We start from the raw sequence: 13,119 nt of genomic DNA, 5'->3' as shown, positions 1-13,119 counted from the left end.
ACCATATTTGGAAGAAAGACAGTCAGATACAGAAATCTCCATATGGGCGTACAATGGGTACTATACCTGCATGCATTTCCAATTTTCATTGTCTGCCACAATATAATATATAATAGATACATTTGCAGATTATTTGGCTAATTGCCCGGGAATTAACACAACGTAAACATGCTTTGTTTGTTCATTTACAATTCTGTGTGATTTACTGGATTTCTGTGTGCTGTGTGATATGGCCCAATTAACCCCAGCTCTTCTTATTCTTAGACAAAGCAACAGCCTGCCTGATGGTTCCATACTGCGTGTGGGAGGGTTAGCGTGACAGCCAGGGCTGTTGCTCCTTACTCACTGCAGTCACTGTCGTAGTCGGAATTGGCGAGGAAAGGCACTTTCCCTTTTAAGAGCCGTGTTCAGTGGTGAGGCATGTTCACAGTGTGCATGTCATTCCCAAGACAATAGCTTGGAGGGAGCGCTCGTTTTTGCATCACTCATCGAGTCACTATATTGTTGCCATTGTGCACCTCTTATCTCCATATTTTAACTTTGTGTTTTCTTTGTAAATTAACGCCCTACTTGATCACACTACAGCATCACTCAAAAGCATCAAAAGTAGCACATATAGCCTACTTACCTACTAGGTAGATAGATCTGCAACTTTTGCTTCTTTTTTTTTTTTATCCTGAAAAATAACATTTTTGGTCATAGCCTACCGTATGAGGTTTCCACCCAATGTTTTGTGCAAGATTTTACTTGCACACATGCTTCACATGACATCACGATATATAATTGTAATATAACGAGTGATTCCTTGTGGCTCACGTCAGTGCAAACACACTTGCAATTTCCCAGAATTGTTGTTGTTAAATAAATATGTGAGGCACAAATGGAGGTGGTGGAGGAGGGGGCATCCGTCCTCATCCCAACCGGTTCAACGAAACTGTTTGCCAATCATCTCTTCTCAACACCACAATTACTAGGAGAGCTAATAATGAAGGAGGAGAGATGATAGGTAAAATATATAGGCTAAAATATATAGGCTAAGGAAAATAACTTGGAAATTATGTTTGCCACACTATCATTTATATCACTCAAAGATATAATGAGTTGGAATTTCCATTCGCTCACATCGTTGCCATCTGCAGATTGATCAAGAACTTATGCATGCATGCAAATTCACACTGTAATCTTTAGATTGCCACATGCATAATTAACACTGCCAAGACACAAGGACCAGCTTGCATTTGTGTGTGACAGATACATCTCAGACAGCCTGGTTTCTTCCTTCCATGTTCACATAAAGATACAGAAGTGAGCCACGCTACACCATTGATTTAATGAGCTTATCCTTGGATATTTTAGCCTTTATCGCAGAAGAAAAATCAGGGGAGGGAGAAAGAAAAAGGAACGAAAGAAAGAAAATCACTTGTCTTTTCTCAGCATTTCCTCAAAAAGAGCGCCCAGAAAACATATTGATTAGTCACCCTTTGAAACTGTGCTGTGGGGGAGAGAAAGAAGTGTCACAATGCACTGCCATTTTGTCAGGGAGAGACAGAGAGAGACCAAGGGAGCTGACAGTGTATAGGCCTGGGCAGCAGGAGACTCAATTACATTTTGGAACTTGCTCGGTTCTTTGGTGTTTTACACAAAGGAAACGGCTACATTAATCCAACTCTCTCCCGCAGATGTGCTGCTGTACAATACCTACATCCTCCGGAAGAAAACTCTATATCAGAACACCCTGCTCCTTCCCTGTGTGGCTGTGCCAATGCCAACATGCAGGCAGGCATAGAAAACAATAGTGATAATGCAAAAGAAGAAATGTTGTAACTCTCTATCATTTATGGCCTTGTTGTCTGGCAGACTTTGACGCAGGCAGAGTCAGAAAACATCTAAATCATTGATATTGTGTGTGTGTGTGTGTGTGTGTGTGTGTGTGTGTGTGTGTGTGTGTGTGTGTGTGTGTGTGTGTGTGTGTGTGTGTGTGTGTGTGCGTGTGTGTGTGTAAAGAAATGGACTCCATAAAACTTTGCGAGGTTTGATTTTGAGATGATACATGCCAGGGGGGACCATAACAAGGTAGCTCCTTTCTTAGACAGAACTGGCAAATCCATCGAAGTGCAAAGCAAAAGAGTGAGCTGTGAATGTCTCCTTGTTTCTCAATATTTTATTTGATCGCCAGGTTCACCATATGAGCCCTATAGCGTCACTATTATTGGGGGGTGAACATTTGGCGAAGATAGCCGATCTACAATCTGCATTTCTCCAGCGCCTTTGTTTTTTTATACAATATGCATTCACACACATTCATTCACACACTGATGGCAGAGGCAACCATCTAAGGCAGGAGCAGTTAAAAGGTTCAGCGTCTTGCTCAAGGACACTTCAATACAAAGCCATGAAGAGCCGGGGATCGAACTGGATGGATGCATGGATTTTATGTGTTTCATTGTGTACATGTATGAACAGTGAGGAGTTAATTTGTACTGAGGGGAATAGGCTGTTTCTGAATTTGGTGCATTTGATCTTTTTGAGACATCTGTAGCCCTTTGAGCAGAGGGGACGGAAGTGTCTATTGTTGGGGTGATGATACTAAGGGCCTCTTAGACTGACAGCGTTGTTTGTAGATAGACTCCATTGATGGTACTGAAGAGCCTATGACACGCTGTTTTCACCCCACTCTGCAGTGGTTTCCGCTGCAAAGCAGTACAAAGTCCATGCCAAGCTGTAATGCAGTATAGGTGAGGGTACTTTGAATGCTACAGCGGTTTAAAGTGTTTTCCAGAGTCAGGTGAGCTATGGTGGTGGGGGGGGAGGGATCAGTGACGTGACGCGTTTGGTAGGATTCTTATTTGGGCGCCATCTTCCTGCCTACATGTAGGCTAGTAGGATGCTAGGCTACTTGGCTGCCAGTCTGTAGTTCTTAATTTTGCTCGTCAGTGACTCTGGTGTGTACCCTGTCACTGGCAGTACACCATCTTCCATCTCTCTACTATCTTTGTTTTTTCACAACTCTTCTACTCGGGTGTTCTGATCTGATAGCCGCCTCCCCTCCCCTCACGTCAAAACAGTTCTCAATGTTTACATCTTACTTGACGAGAAGACATGTGGACATATCATTATTGAACCAGAGAGACAGGGAAAAACACCACGAGAGTGACGAGTGATCAGTCAAACATGTGTTCTCTCCGTAGTAAATAAATAGCAGTGTTATGTTGTACAGTGTACTGTGTCCGTACCACGACGCGGCTCTGTCTGTATGCGATCTGACCATTATTATTTTGATTACACTGTCATGCTTGTTTGAGGACAGGTAGAAAGCAGAGCATACATGTGTTTGGGAATGTTGCTGAAGGTCATGTTATTTTGTCAGCTGACACCCAAACCAAAGAAACCATACAGTGTGTATTTAATTATTTGACATCTCTGACAGTCAATGCACTGCGAGGCTACAATGGAAGCATAATTCTGACGGCCCGCGGTGGAATGGACAAGTTAGGGTATACAAACGGACAGGGCATGCAGAACCATTACTGTTGTGGATGAAGGTTATGTTATTTTGTCATCTGACACGCAAACCATACAGTGTTTATTTAATTACTTTATATCTACAATGGTACAGTATATGTCTCCACAGTGAGGCTGGAAAATGTAGCCTAGCAGCCTACTAGCCTACTGGTAGGCAGGAAAATGGCAACCAGAATAACCCGTTCTGAACGAAACTCCTCCCTGATCCCTGGCCCTATAGTTTGATTTTCCTCAAACCTCAAACAAGAAAAAGAGACGCTGGTGCGGGCCTTCCACTTCCCTCCCCACGCTTCTCGCCCTCAGTCTTACTAGTATAATGTAGCCTACATGTATGTTTTATTTTTGAAGCATTTTGATTATTAAAAAACATTACAAAAATAATGAAAATAGCAGATCTACAAGCTCTAAACGTGTCACAATGCTATTTTTACTACTTTTGTGCAACACTATTGTATGATAACGTAAGGGGTTAAGAAAAAAAAATATATATATATATATATATATATATATATGTATTAATTGCATTCAGGGAGTAACTTCAGGGTATAGCCAGCCAGCACATCAAGGAAATGAGCCAAGTCTCATTTCATGTTGAAAGTCACCTGAAACCCGATCCCACAACTGAGCCCCACACATGTCATGCAGAACACAGGGAATGTGGAACCGGAGGACCTATCACTCACCTATCATGCATGACCGCCGCAACGTCCATGGGGCTGGAGGTGACAGATTATCAATAACCCTATTATATGACCTGTCAGCAGATATGACAGAGAACCATGCCACCGTGTCACACCACAACAACCTGAAAACACATCATTTGTCCGGCCGTGTTTTTCTGTCTCTTTCTATAATCGCTGGCGGTGATGGTCAACGGTTGTTGTCGGGGTGTATGATGTTGGCGCGTTGGTACTATGGGCGTCCATTTCTACTCATGTCGTACGGTACCGTTTGATGAAGTAGTATAAATCACTTTGTTAGAACGGCCGTGCGACAGGTATACATTTTAAGCCCGAGGTCTGTGTTGTACCAGTTTGAATGGAATAGCGTGCTATAAAACTTCAAACACATATAGCGATAAACCATAGAGGTGATCTGTCATTAATAACACTAGACCAGTGCCGGTCGGGCACCAGCCTATTTGGGAATGATGCAAGTTAGGAACAATGAAAATCGGGAATACACCACCCTAGTATGCTATAACAGTTATATCCGTTGTCATAGCACCTGTTTAAGTCCTCGTGCAGTGGTAAACGTCTGTGGAGAATGTGTGAACAATGTCTGAAGAGTGCAAACTGACTGTGAAAAGTGGACTGACTGTTTGCCATGGCAATCAATTGGCTTGCACAGGTGTGGGCTCATTACAGTAGGTCCACTGGCAGAGCCTGACCAGGGCCTTTTCTGGCGGTTCTGGACAACCGTGTATCCAACCTACACGTGTGTGTAGTCGGTGGGGCGAACGGTTCTCGAGTTATGTGGATTACAGACGTACGTACTGTATGTACGAGACACACATTGTAAGATATAGTATCTATATTCTGGGGCAAACATTTAGCAAAAATAGCCGATATACAAGCTGATAAAGTGCTGCATTTGCGACCCGTTGTGAGTGTGTAGATCTGGTATTTTGTGTAGAGTGAAAATGAGGACAGGACTTGTAGTATAAAGCCCTTAAGGACTCCGGTCAACTAAGTATGTCGTCTCTGTCGGGTGGAAACCTCATATGTCCAAAACTGTTACTTTTCAGGATTAAAAAATAGCAAAAGTAGCAGATCGACAAGCTCAAAATGCGTCGTTTCACGTTGCGCATCCGAGCTTGTAGATCTACTATTTGTCATGCTTTTGTTTGATGCTGTAGTATGATCATGTAGGCCGTTAATTTATGGATAAACACAAATAGTTATAGTATGGAGATAAGAGGTTTCTGCCCGACAGCAACGTTATAGGGTTTAAGTGGATAAGTATCCTCATTGCATTCAGAATGCGAGCACAGCGGCAGCCATCTTATCTCGGAGTCCTATTCTGAACATGTTGTAATTGGAACCTACGTATTGTTGCTGTCGCTCAGGAACCTGTTTGTGCGTGTTTTCGTAAATGAACGCCCTACTTGATCATTCATAGTACCATTTAGCATCACACAAAAACATAAAATGTATAAGATCCACAAGCTTGAAACGTGATGCAAAGCGACACGCTTTAAGCTTGTGGACTTTTGATGTTTTTGATTTTGAATCCTAAAAAGTAAGTGTTTTGGACATAGGCTACAAAGTTTCCACCCGACAGACAGTATGATGAAAGAAGCTTATGTTGTCTTTCTAATCCTTGTATTTTTCTACAAATGCATCGGTACTGTTATTTTTATGTGAAGTGACAGACATCCCACCCTGGAGAATCAGGTTTGGGGAGGCCTGGCACTGGAGTTGTCATTGGTTTTGTTATTTTATTGTTTTACTGTGATCCATGGCCTAAAAGTGAGTTCAACCTAGTTGAAGTACAGTAAACATCAAAGGTGACATGTCAGAGATGCTAGCACAAAAGCTGAAGCCGAAATGATTCAATTCGGTGAATTATGATTCAAACTGTCTCATTACATAAAACAACACGATTGTAAATAGTGTGAAACATAGTGATTAGAGCATTATACAATTGTATTGTATTATACAACTATGATCCAGGTAAAAACTAAAATGTCATCAAGTCTCCAGCATTTATGAAGTATTATACTTGATCTTATAAGTCACTATGAAAAGCTTTACGATGTGTTTGTTATAAAACATTGTGCATATTCATAATATAATAATCATCAATATTTAGCCAATTATAATGTATTCTAAGTATAGTCATCGCGGTAGCGCACACACAGAGAGAGCGACACACACACACAGAGAGAGAGAGAGCGACACACACACACAGAGAGAGAGAGCGACACACACACACACACACACACAGAGAGAGAGCGACACACACACACACACACACACACAGAGAGAGAAAGAGACCAGATATAGGATCTCATTTACTTCTCCCTTGGAGTGTGCCCACTGCACACAAAACGAGGTAGAGACTGAGCTGCACTTCCTAACCGTCTGCCCACTGTACCAAGACATCAGAGACATGGATTACAATCACCCAAGGAGAGTTTGAAAACATGACTAATGACAAAAAAAACTCCCATATCTGTTGGGTGAAGTACAACAATGTGCAAACACAGCAGCGAGATTTGTGAGCTGCTGTGACAGGAGAAGGATGTCAAATGGAATACAAGCACCTTAAGGAATACAAACCATTGTGTGTACACTGTTTATCAAAAGTATAAAGCTAACGTCTCCTATATGGATGTATATTGTATATTACTATCTCTGAAAATGCACAATCTTTTTAGTTTCACAAGATAGTATTACCCAAAGTGTTCTGTTAACACCTTTATTTAATTCCTATTTATATCCAATATTTATTTGTAAATACATCGTTTTATTTTGATTGTCTTGTTCCACTTCGGCAATGTAAACGTACGTTTACTCATGCCAATAAAGCTCCTTTGAATTGAATTGTGTGGGCCTTGAGTTTGTGGCCGAGATATCCTTGCTTTTGGACCAATTCTGGCACAAATTGTGTTCTGTTATCATTATTTTGGCAATGATAACATGATCATGAAGTACATCAGCATGTCTGGATTTAGCTGCTTTCTTTCTTATAGTATATCGTTGCTGTTGGGCAGAAACCTCCCATCTCCATTATTATTCTAACTTCTTTTTTTCTTAAATGTACACCCTAATTGATCATACACAAGCATCAAAACAGATCCCCAAGCTTGAAGCACGGCTTCAAGAAGCAGATCTACAAGCTCAAAACAGGTCGACGAGCTTGTAGATATGCTACTTTTGCTATTTTTCAATTTGAATCCTGGAAAGTAACAGTTCTGGAGGTTTCCAGAGACGATTTAGAGAGGACTCTACCCCATGTACATTATCTTCCTTCCCCGACTATGGGCACACTGCATGGTCTGGTCACCCCAGGTAAGACTACTATAGGCCTAGAAAAGAAAAATAAATAAATAAAAGAACACAACCTGTTCACACACCACAACACAAGTCATTTTGGGGGTTTGTGTTTTGCCCTTAAAGGGATGTTATTCAGAGTACAACATGCCCACAGCTACACCCTGCCTGTCCAAGTAGCTTCAGTTACTCACATTAAGCTCATGGCTTTAAATCATGAGCATCCAGAACAGCAACAGTGCCATCTAGCTGTCACCAGACTTAAATCTTTATGGCTCCGCATTATACTGGCAGGTCAGTGCTTATAGGACTCATGTTATATGTACAGTAGGCTAAAAGACAGGTTATAATAAGTTATGTAGAGCATCTATTCATACAGTAGAGAGGTTATTATTGCATTCATAATAATTACATAAGATTACACTTAGATTACTGTGGCATCCCCTGGTTTGCCTCCCATTCTAAGAGCAGTGGTTCCTCAACTGGGGGTTAGGACTAGGGACCCCAAATTACTTTGGGGGGTCCCCACATGATTAGCTTAATGTGCAACATTGTTTTATCACTCAATTGTAAACAAACCAACATATGGTATGAGTGTATAGTATACACAGGGTATATTTCTAAAGTTATCTAACTGCGTTTAATACCTTTTTTTTATACCAAATTGGCCAAATTGTCAAATATCACATGAGAATGATGCAAACATTGAGAAAAAAGCAGATCCAAGCTCACAACACAAAGATCGACTATTTTCACAATATTTATCTGTGGAACCGAGTCCAACTAAATGTAATGCCTACAATTTCAAGTGAGCAAGGTGTCCCCTGTTAAAATATGATTATTTTTTTGGGGGGGCACAGTCTGAAAAGTTTGGGAACTCTCTAGAGGGATATTCACGCCTCTCTGACTCTCGGGAGCATCGCCAGCTCGCAGTGCGTCTGAGTAATGAACCTGGGCAGCAATAACGTGTCCCTCACCTCCATCACCGAACCGCTGTGGGGCTTTAACAACGCATCTCTATGGAAAGGACTCTGCTGGCTATACCTGCCTCAGCAGCTCCACTTCCAGGCACTGCCATTCTACTTTAATTCTACTTCTTTGTGTGCTTCCTCTCCTTCTTTTATGGAAGGCCCAGACTTTTAGATGAAAGTGTAAAGTTGTTGGATTGAGACTGTCTGCCGGTGTAACCTTGGGATCAAATGGTTTATGGGGCTCACGGAGAGATAAAGTGGTCCAGCCAGGTTCAAACTCGGGTTCAAACTCAGGTCTCTGGGATGTTGCAGCCTCGTTGTCTCAACCCGGGGCACCGTTTCTTTACAGCTTGGGGAGCTATAACAAGACAACAAGGTGATTGCACACGGCAGCTATAGGCCGCGTTCCCTAAACCCACTCATTCATTCATTCTAAACTGTTTGTTATTATTGTTATAAGATGAATATTTTTTTTTTTTCACTTAATTTTTATTGAAGACAAAACAGACAAAGAACCAAAAAACCAAAAGACAAGACAGGAAAAAAAAGAACAAAAAGAGGAAGACAAAAACAAAAAAAAACAAAAGACAAGGCTGCATTTTTCATATTACAAGATACATTCATTGAAATCCTATTGCATTATCACTAGGCTGAGAGAAGAGATCCCACTTTTCCCACATTTTATAGAACTTATCCTTTTGAAGTCTAAGTATGAATGTTAGCTTTTCCATAACATACAATTCCTCAGTAAATAAGATGAATATTTTAACTTCTGTCTTGGTCAAGTAGTCAGTCATTTCACTTTGATAACCACTGCCATAGATATATCAGGGAGGAGAAACCCCTCCCATCATGGCGAGCTGCAGAAGAGGGTGAGCACCTGCAGCCAGAGGCTTAGTAGGCAGCGGTGGCCGAACGGTTTGCAGAGCGGTCTTGATACCGGAAGGTCGCCAGTTCGTATCCCCGGACCGGCACGTTAAAATTACCACCGCTGAAGTGCCCTTGAGCAAGGCATTGAACCACTACCATGAAATGTTCTATGAGCAGGGCCTGGCTGTAAACAAGTATCTGATGCTTAGTCCAGTTACCCTGGGTAAATATAGTAACTTTGCTTTTTTTTTGCTCACTCTCCCGCTGATGAAAGCAGAGCGGTACAGACTTCCCTTAATGCCAACTGAATTTAGGGAGAACTCTCTCCCTAAATGCATGTGGTCCTGTGTCGGCCCTGTTCTTGTGTGATTATATCCATGTGTGTCTGGTGTGTTTTTTGTCTTGTAGATTATTTATTTTATCACATTTTGCTGCTGTAAGGCCTCAATGTCCCTTCAGGCATTAATAAAGTCTTCATCATCTCATCTCAAAATGGTATTGGTGCATCTCTATTCAAAACACTGCACCGAGATGGCTTCTCCAGCACACGGTGTACTGTAGTGCACAGTACACTACGCCCCAGTGCTTCCTCGTCTCCTTATGTTTGCTGGTGTGGTGTGACCACTCCACTTGTTTCCCTTCCTGCCACAACCTGTGAATTATTCAGAGAGCCATCGTCTGAGTGGCCCTCACCTGTCGACAGGTGTGCTGGCAGCAAGGGGACAGGCGAGACAGTTCTGCTCCTGACAGAGACCTAGCTGGCCTCATCCGTCTGCTGCGTCTGCCGCTCGTTGTGCGCACGTACAGTACTTGAGACAAATGCTGGTGTGAGGATCATCACAGCGAGAGTTACGCAGCTATACAACAGGTAAAGGTCTTTTCTCACGACACTCCAGTATACCGGTAATCATTATAATTTTCTGTTCTTCCTTTTGTTCTTTTTTTTCTCCATTGTAGCTTTTGACAGCCGGTGTGTCTGGCATTTTTCCAGTTCAGCATGCAAGCGTTGTCACCTTGCTGTTGTTGACACCTTAAAGTGGAGATAAGTGACTTCACTTATCTTAGGTTTTTTTTTGCTTTGCGCAAAAGGTTTTGCATTAATCATGAGGCATGAGCTTTGTGTGGGGTGTCGTCCTTCTGAAGTCTGAACTGAAGCGATGTGGATTTATTTGTGGAATAATACTAAGTCGAAGCAGAAAACACAATGCCTGACATGTATACTGGTATTTGTGTGTAACACATGATTCCTGTCTTTTTCTCTCCCCCGTTGCAGGCATGATTGCTTTCCCCTATTGGCTGTTTTTCTTCCAGTATGCCTTCATGCCTCTATCTGGGGCAGTTAGAGCTTGTTATAAGGGCTGTAACTGTCTCCCAGACATAAAATATGTCAACTGCTCAGGTGGGAATATCTCCACTCCAGTCGGCAAGTTCCCCTACGACACAGAATACGTGGACCTGTCCTGGAACCTTTTGACAGAACTCCCCCCGGGCTCCTTCGGGGCTCTCTGGAGCCTCAGGGTGCTGCTATTGAAAGAGAACAACCTCACGGCGGTGGCCGACAGGGCCTTCATCGGCCTTCAGAGCCTGCAGAAGCTGGACCTCAGTCGGAATCAGCTCTCTGCCCTGGGGGAGGGCTTCTCCCTGGGCCTGGACTCCCTGGTGGAGCTCTCGCTGGCCCGCAACCGCCTCGCGGTCCTGGAGACCGGGACCTTCCAGAACCTGGACAACCTCGCGAGGCTGGACCTGAGCTACAACCTGGTCAGTGTGGTCCGGCCCCGGGCTCTGGGCAGCATGACGGCCCTGCGCTGGCTCCGCCTGGACGGGAACCGGCTCGTCACGCTGGACATGGGCCTGTTCTCCACCCTGCACGCCCTGGAGGTAGAGCTGGCACCATTACACATTTAAGTTGACAATCAACGCTTTAATTATGTTTTTGGCATTGAAAATTGGAACATATAGGAGTGATGAATTGCACAGGGCAGATACGACAAATAATTGAAATATACCAAGAAATTACTGGCATTTTTATAAATTGTATACTATAATCTAAACGGGTCACGCGTTGGATTTCTGACGAAGTGACGCGTTGTATTTCTGATTTATTTTCCCCTAACCCAATTATGGCAAAATAATTGCAATTATCTCAAATAATTGTGATTAGACGACTATGCAATAACTGTGACACCCCTCCCTGGAGGTGCTGAGGCTGCGGTGGAACCAGGTCAACACCACCGAGCTGGGCGCCTTCGCGCCGCTCTCCAGCCTCGCCATGCTGGACCTGCGTTTCAACAGCATGGCCACCATGCACTTCAGGACCCTGCTGAGCATCCCCTCGGCCACCGTGCACATCCTCCTGGAGGGAAACCCCTGGCATTGTGACTGCGACCTGCACAGGGTCTTCAGGTAGGTTTTGCAACCCCTGGCATGCACTGTGACTGCGACCTGCAGAGAGTCTTCAGGTATAGGGCTGTCACGGTTACAAATTTAAGTTGACAATGACAATGGGCTCTATGGACACACATAATTTTGTGAAAGAACTTGGGCCCCTTCCCTAATGAAGGCTCTGTTCCATTCTGGTCAAACAGAGTGAGTACATGTGGTGCCGTTGTGCATGTTGGCTCACTGGAAACACTCTGCTACACCAGTGGGTCTCAAAGCGTCCTTGAGTGAGTTCCAAATGGCCCCGTATGGGTCTGTAACTCTCTGAGGGTGTACATTTATACACATTGCATATACACTCTGAGTTATGGGACCTTGAAATTAAAACAGGATTTTCACAGGAACGATTAACGATTTAATTGTGGGTTTTTTTCATTAACCATTGGAACGCTACAATTTATATTTTAAGTTTGCCTTTTAGACTTTGTAATCGCAAATTGCACAGGGCAGATATGACAAATATACATGATACAAATACAAAGAAATCACTGGTACGTTTAATATTTTTTTTATAATTTTCTCTTTCCACAAAATAGCGGAAATAGTTGAACTTGAAATTGTTTAAGCTTGTAGATCTGCCATTTCTGCTATATTTGAAAAAAGAATTTGGAAAATTAAGGACATTTTTCAACGTGTTAATGACTGACGATTATGCAAAAATAATTGCGGTTATCTCAAATAATTGTGATCAGGCGATTATGTAATAATTGCGACGGGCCTATATAATCTTCAGGAAGCTGGAAAGCGTGCGCCGGCTGTTCCTGGACGACTACCACAAGATGCGCTGCGGAATGCCTGCCGAGCTGCAGGGCGACCTGATGGTCGAGGTGGACGACGAGCTGTGCGTGGCCGAGACGGTGACCGTCCTCATCCTGACGGTCACCGTGGTGATCACGGTGTTGGCGGCCATCATCATGGGGGAGAAGAACAAGAAGAACAAGAGTCCTGAGGAGAAATACTGCCCGCAGGAGGTCGTTGGACTGGATTCCGACTGCGATAATTAGGATCGTGTCCTTTTTACTGGCGACGGCAGAACGAAAGTCCCCCGCGTTAATCAGCTCTATGGCCTCTGAACAGATCCCCCTGGTTTTCAATTATGTCCATTCCCTTTTGTGAGTAATTTTCATTTCAATGCAAAGAGGGCATTTATGTGATCTTCAACCTTTTTCATTTCAAAGGCCCCCATACATTTAGTCCGCAGACCACCATTTCTTCTTACCTCCGGGACCCAAGTCTACACTCTAAAATCCTCAGTGTTAATCTAACTCTGACTGTACAAAATGGACCACACCTTTAGAACCAGTGTTTTTTTTTATACA

General features: G+C 43.1%; 1 protein-coding gene across 1 annotated transcript in view; it reads left to right on the top strand.

Moving 5' to 3' along the window:
- The window catches only part of LOC306934927 (uncharacterized protein), a gene marked incomplete at both ends in the record, with an annotated part of 31,614 nt that extends 18,810 nt beyond the window's left edge, over positions 1-12,804 (top strand). The window contains 3 exons of the mRNA XM_079517750.1: positions 10,635-11,239; positions 11,559-11,764; positions 12,534-12,804. Of these exons, the coding sequence (XP_079373876.1) occupies positions 10,635-11,239; positions 11,559-11,764; positions 12,534-12,804 (1,082 nt within the window). The remainder of the gene's footprint in view (positions 1-10,634; positions 11,240-11,558; positions 11,765-12,533) is intronic.
- Positions 12,805-13,119: the final 315 nt, after the last annotated feature.

The sequence above is a fragment of the Electrona antarctica genome, assembly GCF_951216825.1.
Source record: "Electrona antarctica genome assembly, chromosome: 13".
NCBI classification, from domain to species: Eukaryota; Metazoa; Chordata; class Actinopteri; order Myctophiformes; family Myctophidae; genus Electrona; species Electrona antarctica.
This window is presented reverse-complemented; position numbering and strand designations above follow the sequence as displayed.